Source organism: Dermacentor andersoni, chromosome 3, assembly GCF_023375885.2.
Source record: "Dermacentor andersoni chromosome 3, qqDerAnde1_hic_scaffold, whole genome shotgun sequence".
Classification (NCBI taxonomy): domain Eukaryota; kingdom Metazoa; phylum Arthropoda; class Arachnida; order Ixodida; family Ixodidae; genus Dermacentor; species Dermacentor andersoni.
The window spans coordinates 60,080,196-60,099,942 of record NC_092816.1 but is presented as its reverse complement, the minus strand read 5'-3'; the positions used below and the strand labels follow the sequence as shown (position 1 = coordinate 60,099,942).

At 48.9% G+C, this 19,747-nt stretch overlaps 2 protein-coding genes across 2 annotated transcripts in view; one reads left to right on the top strand and one right to left on the bottom strand.

The window, feature by feature from the left end:
* Nucleotides 1–19,747, bottom strand: part of LOC126547246 (high affinity cationic amino acid transporter 1-like) — a 442,489-nt gene that overhangs the window by 175,006 nt on the left and 247,736 nt on the right. The gene's annotated exons all lie outside the window — the stretch shown is intronic.
* On the top strand, nt 7,111–16,437 carry LOC140216275 (protein D3-like). Its single transcript, XM_072286671.1, has 3 exons — nt 7,111–7,442; nt 8,092–8,271; nt 16,198–16,437. The coding sequence occupies exons 1-3, from the start codon at nt 7,140–7,142 to the stop codon at nt 16,435–16,437; spliced, it is 723 nt and encodes a 240-aa protein (XP_072142772.1). The 5' UTR covers nt 7,111–7,139.

Here is a 19,747-nt window from a genome sequence, read left to right as displayed (position 1 = left end):
GTGCGTGCGTTTGCGAATTACCGAAAGGCGCACTGTAAAGGCTGCTTCTTCACAATAAGAGTATTTGTGGGGAAAAGCCTTCAATCTTAGACACCCGTCGTCGTCGTTAGCATCGAATATTTTTTGGGGGCGTCGTGATTTTCATCGCTACTCGTCATTGAGGCGATTAGCAATACTCTTTGTGCCTTTAAAGCTTTCCTGTGAGCCATTCTCAGAATTAAAATTAATTATTGCGATTACCGACTTGTTTTCTGGTTTTCCAGCTTGCGTGCGCCTTTGGTGCCTTCTTTTGCCGCGACTGCTTTTAAGAGATGAAAAATAGCTTGCAAAGTAGGGTAACCTATGTATCGATTGCATAAGCCGCGTTAATCAGGCGTTACAAACACAAGAACGCTAACGCGAAAACGCGAAACTTTCGTTTTGTCATTTTGTTTGTAGACCTTTCGTAACGTTGTAGACCTATCGATTTACTGTTCAAATTCAATAATAAATATCGCGAATTAGGTGAGAGTTTCAAGATTAAAAAAACGAGCGTGGATTATAGTCTGACTGCCTTAAAATTGGCCATTTAAACAACTACCGCTAAGGCACTAATAAAAAAGTCAATTAATAATTGTTGGTTAATTAGCCTTCTGAAGGTGACGTTATTCGCGGCAAAGTATGTCCGCGTCGCCTATGAAATCGTCTGCAAGAATGCCAAGTTCGCGTCGCTTACAGCCTCTTTATTAAAAGATCTGACTGCCAAAAATAGCTTTCCATAACAAACAAACGAACATGTTTATTTTGCAAGCACAATACAAAAATGCAAAGACTAAAAGCGAGAAAGCCTGACAAGTTCTTAGGAGCCTTGCCCTAACGCCACGTTACTGACAGATCCAGATTGACTACGGCTGCGTGCACGTGTACGGCTGTACACCACCTACTTTAGAAAACGTGCCGCTGCACGCAGTATACACGCCAGGTGGTCGTTACATTTCTCCAACTGTGAAGCGCTGCGTTTACGCACATAAAATACCGCGGCGCATTTACATACAAGCGTCTGGCATGTACGGCACCTTGGTTTAGGATGGTGGCGGTGCGCATTCATTGCCGTTATAATGCTCTGCTCGAGAAGATAGTGATTCGTCTCGTGTCAACTTGTGCCACCTCTCCGCCTCGCTCGGGAGGCACGTGCTGTCTGCGGAGGCTTCGACAACACGCGGTGACGCGCGCAGCAGCTCGTGAAGTTGTAAATAAGCATACGCTAGCCTTGTGTAGCTTTGGGTCGATGAGGAACGAACGTAGAAGCCTTTCGGGGAAAGTTTACGGATCGCGTGCTCACGCCACCCAGTATGTCTTCCACCGGAGGAAAAGGATGTTTATGTTACAGCACTCAAGTGCTAAGATGTATGAATATACGAAAAGCATCGCACGCGTAATGCGAAGACGTGGGATCGTTCCCCTCCTGCGACAGGTTGTTTCTTCGTCCACTTTCATTGCCATTAATTTATCATCTCTTTATTTCAATTAGTAAGTACAAATAATTTCCGCTATGTTTTCCTTGGTGTCTTTGTTTGCTTCTCATGATATCATTAATAAACGTTGGGCACCCTCGGTTAACCGCCTTTCTTCAAGTTTATATGAAAACAGCTCAGACATCACTCGCTGGTCAATAAAAGCGAGGACAACGGCTTTATCCACTGTTTTCTGCGACAATATCTTCTAGAAGAACATGCACGACTTCCGTTCTTCTCACCTTCTCTTTATTTTTATTTTGTCTCTGTTCTCCCAGGTAGTTCAGAACTTGCAACACGCGGCATCGAGGACATCAAGTGCCCGTTAGTGAAGCAGCTTGCGTAGAACATGGCACTGAAGACATCAGCTCCACAGTTTCCTCATGAAGTGGCCGTTACACTGTCTTATATACGGGAGCGAGGAGAAAGTAATAGGCAGCCACCTTCTCAATCTCGCCAAAGAGCCTTAAGAAGAAAAGAAAACGTGGCGTGTCAGTCACGAAACGTGCAAAGGGCGGGAACAACCCATAGACATCACGCGAGGAACGAGTCTACCCGAACCGTTTCGCAAAATTCCGAAAAACTTTCTCAGGCCAGGAGAGCCACGTTTTCTCGCGTCTGCATAATGCCTCGCTTACGCAGATTCCGGGGGCCGGAGCAAATGTCCCGTACGATCCGAACGCGAAACAAAAGGGAGAGAGCGAGAGACGACTATAAGAACGGGACGTTATGGGCGAAGACCGTACGTAGTAAGGAATAAAAGGAGTGCGACTGCGTATTCGAACATCTTTTGTTCTTTTATAGGGTGCGATGACCGCATCAGAAATGAAGCGGAATAACGGAAGGGCGGACTCAGCGTAGCGAGGGTACAATGGCGTTCGCTTGGAGGAGAGATAAAGAAACCTGAGGCCTAATGTGAGGCTGTACGAGAACACTTTTGAGAACAAAATGGGAAGGGCGAGGCGGGGAGCAAGAATGGAACGCTGGGCACTTATGATAACGACAAAATGTGCTGCTGTGCGCCTATCACACCACCGCCTGAAAGGAGCCAACTGGGCACAAGTGAGACGAGAATGTGCACGAAGGAGAGAAACAAATTTTAAGAAAGAAATATGCAGGATAGGTGGGGCGGGGGGGCGAAGAACATTCTCGCTGCGTTTCGAACTAACGCCAGGCTGACGGGCTTGATTCTGGGGCGTCACTTCTATGCTTACTGAGTCCGATTTTCAACGACTTGAATTGAGAAAGGTCGGACGCTTTCTTTCTTTCTTTCTTATGTTTTTTTTCGACGGGCAATAACTAGGTGGTGCAGTGCTTTGCATACGCGGACGATTTGCTAAGCGAGAGCGCGAATAGCAGCGGTAGTTCGCACTATCATCAGACTGCGCTCAAATAGGCCAAGTCAAGGTGTGCCCGGCATAGAACATTCAGTTTCTCCGCCCCTTTTCCCGGCTCGTATGTCTTGTGGAATGCCAGGGAACCTCACCTTAAACTTACGTTGGCACGCTCATGAGCTCATTCTCACTCAATCGCGGACAAGGGCATACATGCAAGCACATAAGTACACACCCGCTCAGCACAATAACGCACATCAAACATCAAACAAGGTGTGTGTGCACGCGCGCGCACGCACACACACACACACACACACACACACACGCACGCACGCACACACACACACACACACACACACACACACTCACACACACGCACACACGCACACACACACGCACGCACGCACACACACACGCACGCACACACACACGCACACACACACACACTCACACACACACACACACACTCACACACACAGACACACACACTCACACACAAACACACACACACACTGTAGCATACTTCTTCAGTTCACGAATGAAATACACTCTGTTTACGTTCTCGAGGTGCACATTTCGGCTCGCCTCGAGACCTACACCATCCTGCACTTTTGAAACAAAGGACTCGCCTCTCTACCTCTTTCTTTCTTCTTGAACCGGCTTTTCTTTGGTTTTCCACTCCTTTCTCGCACTCGAAAAGCAGCGGCCAGCCGCACAAGTTGGGCGCGAGAAGCCCCGCAGTTGTGCCAAATTGCAGGTTTGGCCGACGAGCAAACGCCTCGCCTAAGACTCCGACGGAGGCGCCTTCGTCTTTCCCGTGGCCGCAGAAGCGGCGGGTCATTCAGACGCGGCCCTCCCCACCCCTTCAAACCCGAGTCTCAGCTTGGCCAAAGTGCCGGGCCGACCGCCTGAAGGACGGCTATTAGGACCACGGGAATACGCTTTATACTTCTTCCCGTCTCCCGCACGCCTCTCCGGCCAAGTGCGCGCGGGCTGCACTGCGTGTTTTGCGATTGTGTGGGTAGCCTCGGGTCTACTGCTGCGGTCCACGCGTTGCGCGCATCCCCGCGCTTCTTCCATCGGTGGTACCACTTCCTCTCCATTCTTACGCCTGACGCTCTTTGTGTCTAATTCGGCGAGCCTTTCAAGCGAGCTCTCCTTTGTGTCTCGTGAGACTCCTTCTCTGCCCCCACGTAGCCGTCGTTTTCCTGACCGCCCTCCCCCTCGAAGTTGACTTGCTTCTACGTCGTTCCTCTTTCCGGTTACTGGGATTCTAACGACATGTTTCTGGCCCCCACGGGGAAGCGGATGCTCGCTTTGTTGCTTGTTTTGCGTTAGAAATGTGCGTCTTATTCAGCGGGTCCCTACAGTGGCGTCCCCTCTTAAGCGACTCGTGAGGTCTTCTCGCATCTCCCTTCGTCGCCGTCTTTGTTCCCTAAACGCTCTCGCGGTTTGTACTTGCGGTCTGCTTCTTGTCTGCGGTGATGGAGATTACAAGGAACCGTTGGTTTGCCGAGGTCCGCGCGAAATGCGCCCGTGGACTTGTTTCGCTCGTACGATGAAATGGCCTCTGGGGACAAATTCTGCGTGCGAAGACTCGAAAGTTGGTTCGCCTGCAGCAGGAGCCGAGGCGAGCGGAGAGCCAAGCCCATCCAAAGTCGAGTCGGTGGAACTAGGCGCAATGTAAGAAGAAAAAGAAACAACACCCATTTTTTGAGGAGGGGGGGGGAGGGGAGGGGTAGCTGCGTGCAGATGCTGCGACTGACTGTTGGCACAAATGGGTCAGCCCCGAAGCATAGAGGGCCCTCTAGTGAGGCATAAATGAACCACGTGCACATACAGAGCGACGAGCCCAGCGGCTATGCGGAGACGTGCGGCACAGAGGAGGAGCAGCTACGAATGCTGATGGCTTTTTAGGGACCCTTGCGTCCGCCGGAAGCTTAATGATGATGTCAGACTGGCTTTAGTGCACTTTACTTTGTTTATTTTTTTTCTACAGCAGCGCCGTCTAAGAAAACTTCGAAGTAGTGAATGACTCCGCAGGACAGTGCGATGCACTTTCCCGAAAGAAAAAAGAAAAAGAAGTAACATTTCGTAGCGAGTATAATGTAGCCCACTTCTTCTCACTCCATAGTATATGGTGTCCTGGAAATTTACTTCTAACTTTTGTATTCCCAAAGTTACTTTTTCTTTCTGCCGTATACCCTAACATATACGCATGTTTCCTCTAAAACGCTGAGCCTACATCCATCAATGTACTATTTATTCCAAATGTTCTCCAAGTAAATTTTTTTTCTGTTTCGGTCGAGAGCTACAAATAAAACTTATAGTATATATACATAAATGATGTATAATGTATGACTCCTATGTATGTTTGATTTCAATACATCAAACCGTACTTGCGCCCTTCGTTTGCAAGAAGCGCATTCAATGGAGCGCTCGTTTATGGAATCACGGCATCTTAGTCACTGCTTTCCGCTGGTTGGCTTTGCTTCCCTTTTAAGTTTCACTCCTGCTTTGTCACACACGCCGAACGAGCGTCATCGACCTCAATGAAAGGTAGCATATGTCAATGATGCTCGAGCCTTTCATTGAAGAGAAAATCGACAAAGTTTTCGCGTGGCCTAGATGGCGCTTTTCGCACAGTAAACCTTCTGGTCGTATTTGATTAAAGATGTGCAATAAGAAGAAGGAAATACGGATTTCATGCGCTGTGTGAATTGGTTTAGGGGAATGTTCCCATGGCATTTTCAAACAACGCTATTTCCCGTATAAGACTGTAATCTGTGTTTTTGGTGCGTTTAGTTTGCCTCGCAAACAGGAGCAGCTGGCGCCATTAAAGACGCCAGCGTTTCATAATTCTACTCACTGAAGACCCCACTCGCTGTAGCCACTGCGGTGCCTATCCCAACACACAACACATCCCATTACAGTACCATGCAACACTGGCCCCTCCCTCAAACCCTCATCCCTCCCGCCTTTACCTTCCACCAAACGTATGACCGCCACAACCACCCTTTCACGACCAAGCGGGTCATCGCGGACATTATTGTACAAGCGACGCCGAGGACTGAGGGCATCGATGCTCAATTCTTTCACACAGTAAAGTAATTTCTCTCTCTCTCTGTCTCTCTCCCTCTCTCTCCTTGTGGATTGCAACAAGTGGGAGGACATGCGGACTGCACAAATGACGACGATGGCATGACGATAGTATGACGACGACAATATGGCGAGGACGGCTTGACGACAACGGCGTGATGACGCCCGTTTGACGATGATAGGATGATATCCAGTACATGAAGACGACGGCATAATTAGGATGGTGTGACGACGGCGGCAGATGACCATAGAATGACGACGAAGACATGATGACGATAGGCAGACGGTGATAGAACGACGACGCCAGATTGACGACGGCACAATGACGAAGGTATGGCGTTAATGGAATGGCGACAATAGAGTGGCCACGACAGCTTGGCGACGACGGAATGAAGACGATGGCATAAAGGCGAAGTGATGACGACGAAGGAATGACGAGGCCAGAGTGAGCACAACGAAAGGGTGGCTACGGCATGGCAAGAATGACGACGATGAAATGAAGCCGATGAAATAGCCTCGACGGAATGACGAGGACGACGAAGACACGCAGATCACCTGCCCGAATAACGAAGGCGCGTGTTAGAGCTCACGTCTGCGCTCACGCAGATCCCCTGCCGTTGGCGGTCGCCTTGCCTTGTGCCATGACCGGTACTGATTTGCACTATGCCGGGGACCGGTCACTCGCGCAAGACAGCAGTGAGCCTTTGAAAAGGGGTGGGTGCGAGTGGGGAGGATGGGCAGAGAAAGGTTCTTAAAGAAAAACATAACAATACATCTTTTGATTGACCATTGGCAGTTTAACGTTCTAAAGGAACGCAGAAGTTCGAGAGACGCTGAACACAGGGCACCGGAGTGATTTTCGCAAGTAGCTGTGTTTTCGCAACGCGTATACTGCCAAGGTTGAGAACTGGGCGTGTTGGTATACCATGTTAGAGGCTTGATTGCGCAACATTTGGACGACACACACAGAAGAGAAACACACACCACAGAGCGCGTACACTGAATGCTTGGTACGTGAGCCCTTTTGCATCTCTCTCTCTCTCTCTCTCTGCCTGAAAAACCTTTATTTACATAAGTTTTGCACCAACACTCTCGCCGAACGCAGCCGCCGTGGTCACCAAGCACACTCCAGGGCTCGTGCTCGGCTGTGAGAGGAAGAAGAAGAAGACGACGAGCGAGAACAAGCTTCCAGGCGCCTCCGTGGGATCCCCCAATGTGTGCCGCACTGCGGGCGATCGGTGCCGCAGCGCTGGTAGCGAAGCTGGTGCTGTTGACGCCACTGGCAATGGCACCCCCGGTCGCAGCTCAGGGAGCCATAGGCGTCACGGCGCCGCCCGAAGGCAACGGCGGTGGCGGCGCTGATGCGGACGAGGACGTGCTTGACGGCGTGGTGGGCTCTCAGAGAGAGCGCGCCCTGTCCGCGGTCGACAAGGCCAAGGCCATGCGCATCATACCGGACCTGATTGGCTACCTGCCCAACGATTCGCTCGCTGTCACCTACATTGGAAACGCCAAGGTGACGTTGCGGTGTACGCCTGGGTGAGATATCAGTTTGCGAGCTCGCAAATACTGTAGGAGCCGAAAGGGAGCGAATAGCACGAACGGCGCCGCTGTTCGATGGAAGCGGTCACGGCGCTTCCACCAGGGCTGCGCCATGAAGGAGCTCCCCTTTTGCTTTTAGGAATTCGTTGAGTGTGAAAACGAACCTATCCAAAATAACGGCGAGCTATGTAAATAGCGATGGCCTATACTGCTAGATACAGATCATTTGACAATTTTCAAATGAGCTTATTTGTTTTTATCTGCGCACGCACCCAAGCCCCCACCCCCCACACAAACACATACATACATACATACATACATACATACATACATACATACATACATACATACATACATACATACATACGTACGTACATACGTACATACATACATACATACATACATACATACATACATACATACATACATACATACATACATACATACATACATACATACATACATACATACGCACACACGCAAGCGGCCCATTTGTGCATTTATTTTTGCTGCCTACAGTCACGCCAGCAAAGAGACCACGCACACCTGTTGGCTCACTGACACAGTCACACGACTATGTGCGCTTCCGCGTCGCTTCAACTGACCGCCGACTCTGGTCGCAGGTGGACATGGGCAACGAGCTGGAGCCGACGAGCGTGGCCGAGCCTCCGGATGTCGTGCTCCGAGGACGGAGCGGCTACTTCTACGCGCTCTGCATGGTCGACGTGGACGCTCCGTCGGCGCGCGCACCCAAGCACCGCGCCTGGCTGCACTGGCTCGTCGTCAACATACCGGCACAACGGGTGAGTGAGCCTTCACCATTATTTGTCGCTTTCGATGAAATTGCTGCATTTTTGGCGCTGCAAACGTAAGTTGCGCACGAAGTGGCTCATCGTAAACGTGGCGCATCGTACACCTGCAAGTCGCTATAGGTTTCACACAGTATGCGCATGCAACACGAAACGTTATGCGTATACGCGGCTCGCGTGCACGCGTTAACGTTCCGTTCCGGTAGCGCTGCTGATGTGTACGCATGCGCGTGTCAGATCTCCGCAAGCGCAGTACGTATATACGGTCTCTCGCGTGCCTCTCTCGTGACTCTCGTCTCGCTCGGGACTAGTGCGAGACTCCTTTTCGAGCTTGTACTGTAGGCCTAGTCGGTTCTTGATTATAAAACAGCGTTGTATACCAGACGGGACGAAACAGAAAGGTGCACACAGACACGGTGCCGTCTTTGTGTGCTCCTCCTGGTTTCCTCCTCTCCGGTAGCGCTGTTTCTCTTTTCTAATCTAATCTAATCATTTCTTATCTAATCACATTTTGCACGTGAAGGCACTTCTGGGATTTTATTTTAGACGCTATGGAATACCACTAGACTCTCCAATTCGCCTTGCTGTTAGCTCTGATTGGCGCTCGGGGCAGCTTCGGCCTCTCGATAGGCTCAAAACGACAAGATGGCCGATTTCGACAACATGGCGGAACTCAACCTCGTCCGGAATAGCACTCATGGAATGGCTTTGGTTTGGTTTGACTGTAGGAAGTAACTACTCGCATTTATGTATTCTTGAGATGCCGCTGGTGTGCGGGCACGCTCAAGAACTCGCGTGTGTTAAATACAGTATCGCGACATGCGACGCCGCGGTCTTCGAAACGTTTTCACGCAATACACGCAGCGTCATGGACGTGGTGCTAAATCTTTCAGTTAACGGTGAAGGCAAAAAAGTTAGCACAACCCTTAAGGTATGCAGCAAACCTAAACCATACAGTTCGCTAGGCAGATTGAAAACTATTAAAGAAACATGGCAGCAAGTGTGTACAGGACGAACATTTTGTCACTATTGTAGTACACCTTCGCGGGGATAGTTCTTGCGCATCCGATAACACGGATTACCCGCGCTTTTCACGCGCTCGACCTGTATATTCGTGTCTCCCCGTGTGGTGTGTGGTTGGGTTATTCTGCGTAGTCAATCACGCGAGCACTTCGTCATTCTCGCGATGGGCGGCAAGTTGTGTAAGGCCGTACGAACTCCTCCTTTTTGTACGCTTCATTTTACTTTCTTTTTTTCCATCCTCGCTCAAACAGTTAGAGTAAATGAGAAAGACGGAGAAGGGAGCGACTTTGATTGAAAACCAAAAAGCAAACTGTAGTATAAAAACGGCGATTTAAATAATAATAATAATAATAATGATAATAATAATAATAATAACAATGATGATGATGATGATGATGATGATGATGATGATGATGATGATGATGATGATGATGATGATGATGATGATGATAACTAATGGTACTGATTGAACTCGGCTATATATAGATTGCTTCACGGCTGACCGATGGCGAAGGAAGCAAACGACCTGCCTGCTACCGCGATTAACAAGTCTCAGGACGACACCGCATTCAGCTCGCCCTTTCTTCCCCGCCGCTGTACTGGTCTAAAGTGCGACCTCCAGCGAATAAGTGCAAAGAAGCAAATGTGCGTCCTTGCCAGCGACAGCAACTGTATCTGTCGTGGTCTTCATAACAACAGCTCTGCTCGACATATACAGTGCTCTCCACTCGAGATAGCACGCGAAGCACCACCCTCACCATCGGGCGCTTTCTTCCTTTCGTTCCTCTAATGCAATACGAGATAAGAAGACGAATGCGGAACCTTGAGATCGTCGTTAAGCTACTAGCCCCTGTTACGGCAGCAAATCCCGCATTACTGCGCCAGTTATCTCCGATACGGCGCGACTAAGGAAGAGTGCAAATGTTTGTCAAGTCTACATATCCCCTCGCACAGGCGAGGTCTAAGACGACGAAGTGTTTACTTTCTTTCGCGTAATGCGGCAAGTGTTCCCGCATGCAAAAGTAAAAGACACTGTTTGTAGAATTTCTCCCCCCCCTTTTTTTTTATATAAGAGGGAGAGAGGCCTCTCCCTTTTATTTCTCCTTTTCTTGTTTTTGGTTTCTTTAGGTTTAGTACAAGTTTCACAAGTGTGGCTGTTCGGGCGAGTTGGTACATCTTAACTTCAACTACGTAGTGCACGAAAAGTGTGCATTCACCCCGTCTGACACAACTTTTAAAAAAAATAGAAGATATAGACTAAAATACGATGCACTCTAACGTGAAGGTTAGAGTGCATCCAGTAAGCTCTGCGCCCAGTAAGCTGCAGCGGCTATGCTGCCTGCCTTACTGGGCCCTCTGTTCCCGCCAATCGCAGTTATGAAAAAGCCCCCCCCCCCCTCCCCCCACACACACACACAAGAAGTTTGTTGGTGGAGCAGATCATGCCATTAATCGCGTACCTTTTCCATGTGGTTGGGCCTATGTGGGTCAGCCAGGTGTAGATGCATAAACGATCGACTCAGAGGGCGTCGTAACAACGTTGACAAGAAAAACGAATGACTTTCTTGACCTTCGTTGCCAGGTTGTGTGGTTGTTTATCATATTTATAGACTATAATGATCGTTTGGAAGAATCGTAAGCAAGTAATAAGAAAAAATAATTGAAGCGGAGCTTACAGCTGCTCGATGGACTTTGTGCGTCTAAACCATCAATCGCGCTAATAGGGAGTGAGCGTGACTGTGAATGCGATTGCCCACGCATGCCTAACAAAGGCCGCTGGGCTAACTGTATCTATGTACATCTTCGAGGTTTACCTCGGCGAACGATCTTTGTGAAGTCAGCCCTGCGTGCGTTCCCATCTCTCTTTTTGTCCGCGTTTTTCATGCGCTACCTATGTAAAAACAATTTTCAGTCGCAAAAGAGCACCAGTATATACGCTTTTATTTGTGCTGGACGCCTACGTTCATTCTGCTGAGTGTCCTATTGTAAACACAACAAAGATCCAGAAGTCGACCCCCCCCCCCCCCCTTCCCCTGTCTCAATAGAGTTAAGTAGTGTCCGAGTCTTCACTCACTAACATATAACATAGACCCACGGAAAAGCACACATGTGTTTAGAAAAAGTTTAAACAAGGGACGATACGAAAAGTGAGTGACAATCACGGCACAACTACACCAGGATAACATGTACAAGAAACGAAGGAATGTATACATGGCACGTTCTTAATGTAGTGTCCGAGTCCTCGCTCATTAACGTATAACAACAGAGAGCCACGGAAAAGCACAGTTAGCCATAAATATTCACATGTATAACGCAATGGACATTCTCGATGTAAAAAGTTAACTGTTGGGCGAACTTGTGCCCAGAAATACCGGTAACCTTATATACTCATATATATATATATATATATATATATATATATATATATATATATATATATATATATATATATATATGATTCCCTTAGCACGCGCAATCTGATTGTTCTTTCTTTATGGAATTGGCGAAAACTTTCGACAATTCTCGGATACAGCGTACACGTGCGTGTCGAGCCGAACGATCACTCGAAAACTGTGATAATGCGGTAAAAAACGGCCACCCGCAAGAAAAGAAAAAAGAACGAAGTATAAAACGGGTACGGGTTGTACGGGCGACATTAAGGCTGCGTTCCTTAGCTCATGCGTGATCCACCGATGCTTAAAAAATAGCGCGATTTACAAGCGGTCCATCCCACCGATCGCCCGTTTGAGCGCAGGTGACGCAATAGAACCAAGTGCAGAAACATAAAATGAAAAACAAGTTTCTTTGCTCCCATTTATAAGGAGTATAGCGCCCCCTGCGCGTTGGTCCGACCAAAATCAATACTCGAACTGCTTAGGCAAATGCCATGCAGCAACTTGTGCCGTGCATCGAACCGCCTTGTGTAACCATGGCTGTCCCAATACAGCCAGACGAGCTAATAAATCTCCCGAAGCGCAAATTTCATTTCGTGGCTCAGTTGTCCTTCATGGGCGCTCGTCTCGAAACATTTGTCGCACCGACATTATGGGTGACACGTTCGGACAATTCGCTATGATTTTGTCGTTCAGAGCAGTTTGCTATTTATTTTCTTTCATTTTTTTTTTTGTGAACAAGCTAATAGGTACTTGAAGTTCAATTATGTAGGATCGAGTATGGGTGCAGTGACCTGCGTAACTCTGTCAAGGCGCCGGGTAATACTTAATTTTGTTAAATGCTGTTTCTTGACACCTTCCCGAGTTCCTTAACTAGCTCGTGACAGTGCTCGAAGCAAGCGCTACAAATTTTCTGGTTTCTCTGTTTCGTGGCAATATGGCAAATAACGATATGCAGCGACCCTCCAACTGCTTTCAAGAAGCCGCTGATAATCGCTAGCGACTTCTCCCGCTTCTCACACGTTATCACGTTACGCCTCAAAAAAAAAAAAAAAAAGCAAAGAAGCTTAATAAGTCTGCGATGACGTGAGTTCACTCGGCGTTCAAATCGCATCTGGGGTTCCTGCCCCTCGATGCGATTTAATCTGGTAAGCTCAGCAGCGCAGACTGCTATGGCACGCGAGAAGGCGAAATGGAATTGTCGATCTCTTGAATGCACTTATAGCAGATCCTGAGAGCCAATTCGACATAATCGGATTAGGAGGTGCCAGAAGAAGAGCCCTTCAAGGCTGCGCCTTAGCTTTTATGCTCTAAAGTTCTGCGCGCGAGAAGGCAAAGGTGACAGTTTCCTAATCCTTCTTCAAGAGAACGTGCTTACCTGCGACAGTAAACGTTTCACATATTGCCCATGAAGTATCGCGTTACCTAACGCTGAATTAAAGAAAAGTGTAACTGTAACACCGTGCCATAACAAAAGGGGGGGGGGGTGAAGGGGTTCGACAAGGGAGGGGGGGGGGGGTGTTGGAGCGAGCCCAGTGCATGCAGTATACAAATGTGCGAAATGTCACGAACGAAAACTTTCGCAAGTACGCAAAGGATTTTCGTCGTCTTGGGAACGCTTGCTGTGAATTTCACAGCAATGCATTTTGTGCGCCTTTCAGCTAGTCTAGCGCTGTCCGGACGCATTTCGTAGTCTCCAGTTTAGTTCCACAATCCCCCGCCGTGGTTGCTTAGTGGCTATGGCATTGCGCTGCTAAGCACGAGGTCGCGGGATCAAATGTAGGGCACGGCGGCCGCACTTCAGTGGCAGCGAAATGCAAAAACGCCCGTGTACCGCGTATTGGGTGCACGTTAAAGAACCGCAGGTTAATTAATTCGGAATCCCTCACTACGGCGTGCCTCATGATTAGATGGTAGTTTCGCCATGAAAACTCCATAATGTAACTTAAGTTAGTGACACAATGCTTCATAGCAGAGCGCATATGCACCTTACTAACGAAACAGGGCGAAGCTAAGCAAGACATGAAAAATTTACATGAGCGCGTTTATCGCTTGTATCTGGTCGCATATCGTGAAGAATGACGGGTCGTTGTGTACGCCGCGTGAGCATATTAGAGGGCCCTGGGCATTTACAAAGGCGAGCTTTTTCACACAACAAGCTTAAATTACGCTGTAAGTCGGCTTAGCCGTAATGTCTCCATTCTTGGAACGTGAAGGCAAACACTGCCGAAACAGCGGCGCTTACATGTACAGCTCATTTATTCATTCATTTATGTGCTCGGTTGCAAGTAAGCGTCTAAATCACTTTAGGCGCGCTTGCTTACGCATTCCGACACCATATTTAACCCTCGTGTCAGTGTTACGCAATAATGCTGCCATGATGCTGACAATACGAGGCTTCTAGGAGACAAAACAGGTTGGAGATAAGCGAACACGTTTATTTCTCTGGAAGGCGGACGAGTTCGCCGTACATGTAATTACCGGGCACAATTCACAAAGTCTTTCTACCTGCATACCAGCTGTTTGCCCCTGGCTATAGTCACCTTCCATATTTTCGCTTTCCCGCACCATCGGCCAGCATTTTCCCGAGCACAAGGACTGCTGCATGAATGCCGACCCGTATTCGCAAGATCTGCGGTATACGCAAAAAAGCGGCCGTCATAAAGCATTCCTGCTGCACCCGTTCTACGATAAATGCCGACAATAATGCGAGTAACGTTGATGCAATATACTTACACGCTGTATTTCCACCGCCGAAACACGAAATGTATGAGGCGCGTATGTAGCAAGGCGCTCTCGCGTTTTCTTTTTTTCGGACACACTGCTCCATCTAGCGCCGCCGCCGTGAAGTTCCTGCGTAGCGCGTGGGTGAAAATATATTCAGGCAAGCTTGTATGAATATATCGAACCTGGGCAATCAGGCCCAGGTTTGATTCCGCCCAGCACCGGACAAATTTTAAAGAATATCTTTTTTGTCAGAGATGAGCGGCGCTTACCCCATGGCACATAACCAGGGACCCAAGTTGGTCCGACGGTTGGTTTCAAACTGGGTTCCCTCAGCACAGTTGCCCGATGCTCCATTAATTACATACCAGACTATGAAGTGACCCAAGATGGCGGATAACCGGTTGGAGACGATCATAGACAGACAGGCAGACAGATAGACATCGGGAGGTGCTTGAAGTATCTTAACAATGCCAATCGCAGTAATAAAATGGGCTTCTGAAATTCTAAACCATTAAATTCCGTTGAACGTGTGCTACAGCAGGTGATCACGTCACAATCACGACGCTTTCATAGCCGCTTTTTCAACTTCGCGTTCAGCATACTAGGTGAACGAAGAACCGCCACCATGGGATTAACTCCTCGATAGAACTGAACCCGGTCAACCGGCATATGTTTGAAAGTCACAACACTTCCCGACTTCTAGCAAACCTTACAGAAAAGCTCGTTTGGAATATTTCGCACCCTCTACAGTATAATACTCGGCCTAAGCACGGGATTTAGGCATACTATATGGGTCGCTGCTATAAAGCGTGACACGGACAACTTTCTCGGTTCCGTGCACACTTCCACTGCTTTCGCACGCGACTCCGTCAGAAGCGATGGCAAATTTTGAAAGCAAGTTAAACTACAGCCGTGTCCCATAAAACTGAGACAGCGGCTAAAACCAGCAGCTGGGCATGTGGCACCATCTAGGTTTATCAACAGTATGCGTATCGCAATAGCCCTACCATTTTAGACGAAGTGACACGTATTCTGAATTATGCAAGATGGCATAGGCTGCACAAATAACCCACCAAGTGTCGCAGAAGCAACGTGCTCATTGCAACGCGTCGACGGAATGGCAGATTTATCTATACCGGTGTCCACGACGGAGTATTACCAACTTCCCGTTGTAGCTGCAAACACGTGCCTTCTTTTTTTTTTTTTTTTGGCGGGGGGGGGGGGCGAGGCAATCATTTCTTTCAATGTGAGTGTTCTCGTAAAAGCTCCGTACTGCATTTCCTGCGCATGTATGATAGTCCGTACTTTCCTATTTGTTATCCCGCCGTCGCCGTTTCATTGTCAGGTCACGACCTTATACTCAACTTTACCCTTACCAGCGATAACGAAACTTTGCGCAGCACCACCAGAAATCAGACTGGGGCCTTTGAGACGACGCGCATTCATTTGGAATCCGAACTTACTGAGCCGTCGCTATCACGCGGTAATTGCTCTTGACCATTTCTGCCGGATTGGGCGCGCCGTACAGTATCCATGAATACTGTACGGCGCGCCCAATCCGGCAGAAATGCGTCATCCCGCATCCGGCACCATGCGCTCGTGCACGAGCGCATGATGGCGTCGGCGCAAGCACTTCGGCGACAGATTCAGGACATGGCGGTCATGACGTGTTTCCGGCTTCCACAATAGCTTCCAGCGTCTGCACTGAACCACTGAACCACTGAAGTTTGCCGATTTTTTGTTTCTTTCCCATTATTTTTTTTCCGATGATCCGCAGCTGGACGCCGGCAAAGTGCTGGCGACGTACAGTCCACCGACGCCGGCGACGAGTACCGGTTCGCATCGGTTTGTGTTCATCCAGTTCGAGCAGCCGAACTACTTCCGGCAGGGAAACTTCATCTTCATACCGATGCGCGCCGCCTTCAATGTGGGGGCCTTCATGACCGACAACAACATCCGCCGCATCGTGGCCTTCAACTTCTTCCGCATCGAAACTGAGTACAGGAACTTGTTGTGAACCTGCGGTGGTAGCAGCAACCGTCCAATCGTGATTGCGTCTTAACTTATAAATAGTTGCGGTGGTGAAGCGGCCGCGAGTAGAAGATAAAGCTATTGCGTCTTGATTAATTACACAGTGCGCGGTGCGGCATTAGTATCGACGATAAGCCTTTGCTCAGTGAAACTTGTTAGCGAAAGAATTATGTACATAAGTCATATGCTACAACGGAAAGTAAAACACCATCGAGTTCGCGCATCACGCTGTCAGTGACCCCTTGTTACGATGAGTAAAGGCAAGGCGCAGAAGACCAGGACTGAGGAAGGACACAAACGACCGGACCGGCGCCACTCACAACTAAGTTTATTTCCGCAACAAGCCTGCCTTATGTAGTCCCTGTCGTTTGTGTCCTTCAGTCCTGTTCTTTTGTGCCTTGCCTTTACTCATTCAAGCATGAACCAAATAGCCCAAGTAAGCGTTTTACTTGTTGTTAACCTGACCTTTGTAACGCTATACGTGCACCAGCTCGAATCGCTACGATGGTGTAGCATCCATCGCAGCGTTATCGTTAGCGAGTGTTGACTGTGACAACTTGGCCTTGCATAACGCCAGGATTCCGCAAGTCATCAGAGAGGCCCTGGACGGCAGGGACCGTGCTCTCCCGGCCATTGACAATTCGAGCCGAATAAAGTTCTGCTTTCTCTCCTGCCGCGTTCCGCCACCCCCTTCTCTCCTCCTCTAGTTCACGGGGTCACTTGTTTTTCTATAACTAGCATTTCCCTTTCTTTAGCGAAGCAAAGTGAGTTCATTCAAGTCTCTGTTGTTTTTCATGCTGACCGCCTGCTAGCGACAGAAGATCTAGCCTGCAAACGACACGCTGAAAGCAACCCCTCAACGCGCCTTCACTTGGAGCATCATACTATCTAGAGGGCTCACTGCTGAGCTACTTGGTCTATCATGTAAACCATACCACGACCACGATGGTCCTCACCTGCTCAGTGTGTCTGCGTTCCCACAAAAATTGTCGCTAAGTATTTTAGTCAATATCTGGGGGATGCTGCGCTGATTCGTGCAGATGGCATAGAAAAAAAGCTATACTTGTTTCTTTCACTGAGTGGTTAGTCTAGTAAACAGAAGGAAGAGAGGGGCCGGCGAAGAAACTTACGATGTTAGATGAAGTGAAGGATTGAGCCTAATCGTAAAGAAGCTTCCGAAGCAAGATACTTGGCATGAATCATACCTTAATGTTAGGCATCACGGTGAGAATTCTGTAGTTTGCGACTTATGTGTGACTTGTGCTAAAGCATCGAATAATCCTAGCTCGCACCCAATAGCAAAATTTTATATTTGCCTGTGATCCCGTTGCTGCGAAGACTTGCATCACTACCACCATGTACAGCGTCCTGAATATTGATGCAGTTTCTGATGCATCCCTTGCTGCCAGACATAAGACCGAATCATTTGTTACATGCTATATATTACAAGCTGTATATAGTAGTGTTGATACTCATTCGTTTAAAGATAACCAGAGGCCTGCCAGCTAGTCGACATCGCTAATATGATTGTCAACGTAAAAAAAATTCGTTGAGATGACCTGCACGTAAGCTGGTTCATTGATTCTCCATAGGGGGAACGACGAATAACCGAGCGGTGGGCCATAGCGGTTAATAAAATTAATTTTGAGGCGTCGGCCTCGGTTACACTTTCTTTTATGTCCTCTTCTACTCCTCTTGTCGGTCATCGTCACTGTAAGCGACGTTTTCCCGAAGTTTCTTTTTTTTTCTCTTTGCATTTGCACCATTTGCATTTTTTACTCTGACTATACAGCTACTGCTTTACCCGACTTACGGTGCGCTCTGTCGAACTCGCATCGTCTATCGGCCACGGCTGAAGTGACTGCTCTTGCCGCCACTAACGCTTACAACTGTTTCCCTTTCCTCTCTCGCCAAAACACGCCAAAACGAGGGGCCGCGCCGTGGGTCGCGACCCCTCGTTGAAGCGCCGATCAGCGCAGCGAGCCCTGCCACCATCCGGCACAGCCGGCGGCAACCGCAGCCCAGCGGCGGCTTGCATCTGTGGCGCGACCAGCTTGTCGTTGCTGCTGGCAGCTCGGCGCCCGCACCGCAGCGTGCGGGACAGTGACCGACCGCGGGTCTAGTGCTCGCGCCGTAGGCTTCGGAAGCACTCGGCGTTTCAGCGTGAAAAGAGCAACAAGCCAGTTGCTGCTCGAGCTCTCACCGCGGCGGTGTGGCGGCCCCGTCGCCAGTCGAGCGTGCGTCTGGACAGCCGCTTCATCGACCGACCCCAAAACCGCCCGCGGCCTGAATGCGTTCCTAATGCGCAGTCCTGAAGGGTATCCAGAAAGTGAAGGGTGAGATTGGGACGGGGAAGGAGGTTGGGGGCGGGGGGCAGTGTCAGTGGGAAGTCGTCGAGCCTAGCTGACACGCGGGCCATATGAAGCGCTCCACTGCTTCCAATCATTCGGGACCTCTGGCAGAGCGGGCGCTCGAGGCGTCGTATCTCGTTTCAAACTCCTCGCTTAGCCATCACTGCTGCAACAACCGGCTGTCGTGCAACATCGCTTTCAATCCTTTTTTTTCTCTGTCTCTCTCTCTGTCTGCCTGGTTGATTTATGATTACTCTTTTTTTTTTTCTTGTTGTCACGTTCGCGAATGAGGAATCGCGACAGAGTGCGGTGGCCTGATGTCCTGCGCGAGCTTGCCACAGGCGTAGCCGTTTATCCGCGCGCTATATTGTGTTTCTTTCCTTATATATTTTTTCCTTTCTTGTTCTTCCTATACAACACCTTTTCCCGTCATTCGCTCCTATATTTTTGCAGTCTATAGCTGCCCCGCAGCACTTCCTCTGTCCTCTTGTCATCTCTCTCTTTCTTCTTAAGTGTTATTTCATTTCTTGTTTTGCCACAAGCGTCATGCTGAGATATGGGCGTGACATCAAGCGAAGATGAGTGGCTGCTTGACGTATGTCGAAGACTAAATTGTCACGGCCTTGCAACTCCGTTCGAATGTCCATCGCTGCAATGTTTTGTCTCTGTGCACACCCACAAGCATTGCAGTCATGAACTGCCCCCCTCCCCCGCCCCGTTCTTCCCTCTCGCACGCTAGTGTATATGTAAAGGTACAAAATTACAAGTCTGCGTTAGTTCATAGGGCCTGTTCTATAAATGGTCACCTTGTTTTTCCGTGGCGCCTCACTGCCTACAACACCGCCGCGTTAAGAGCGTTAATATGAAGGCGTATAATGTTCAGCGTATGCCTTGATCCGCATGCGGCAAGTCTACGTAATATTCGCAATTGCTGGTTGAGTAACA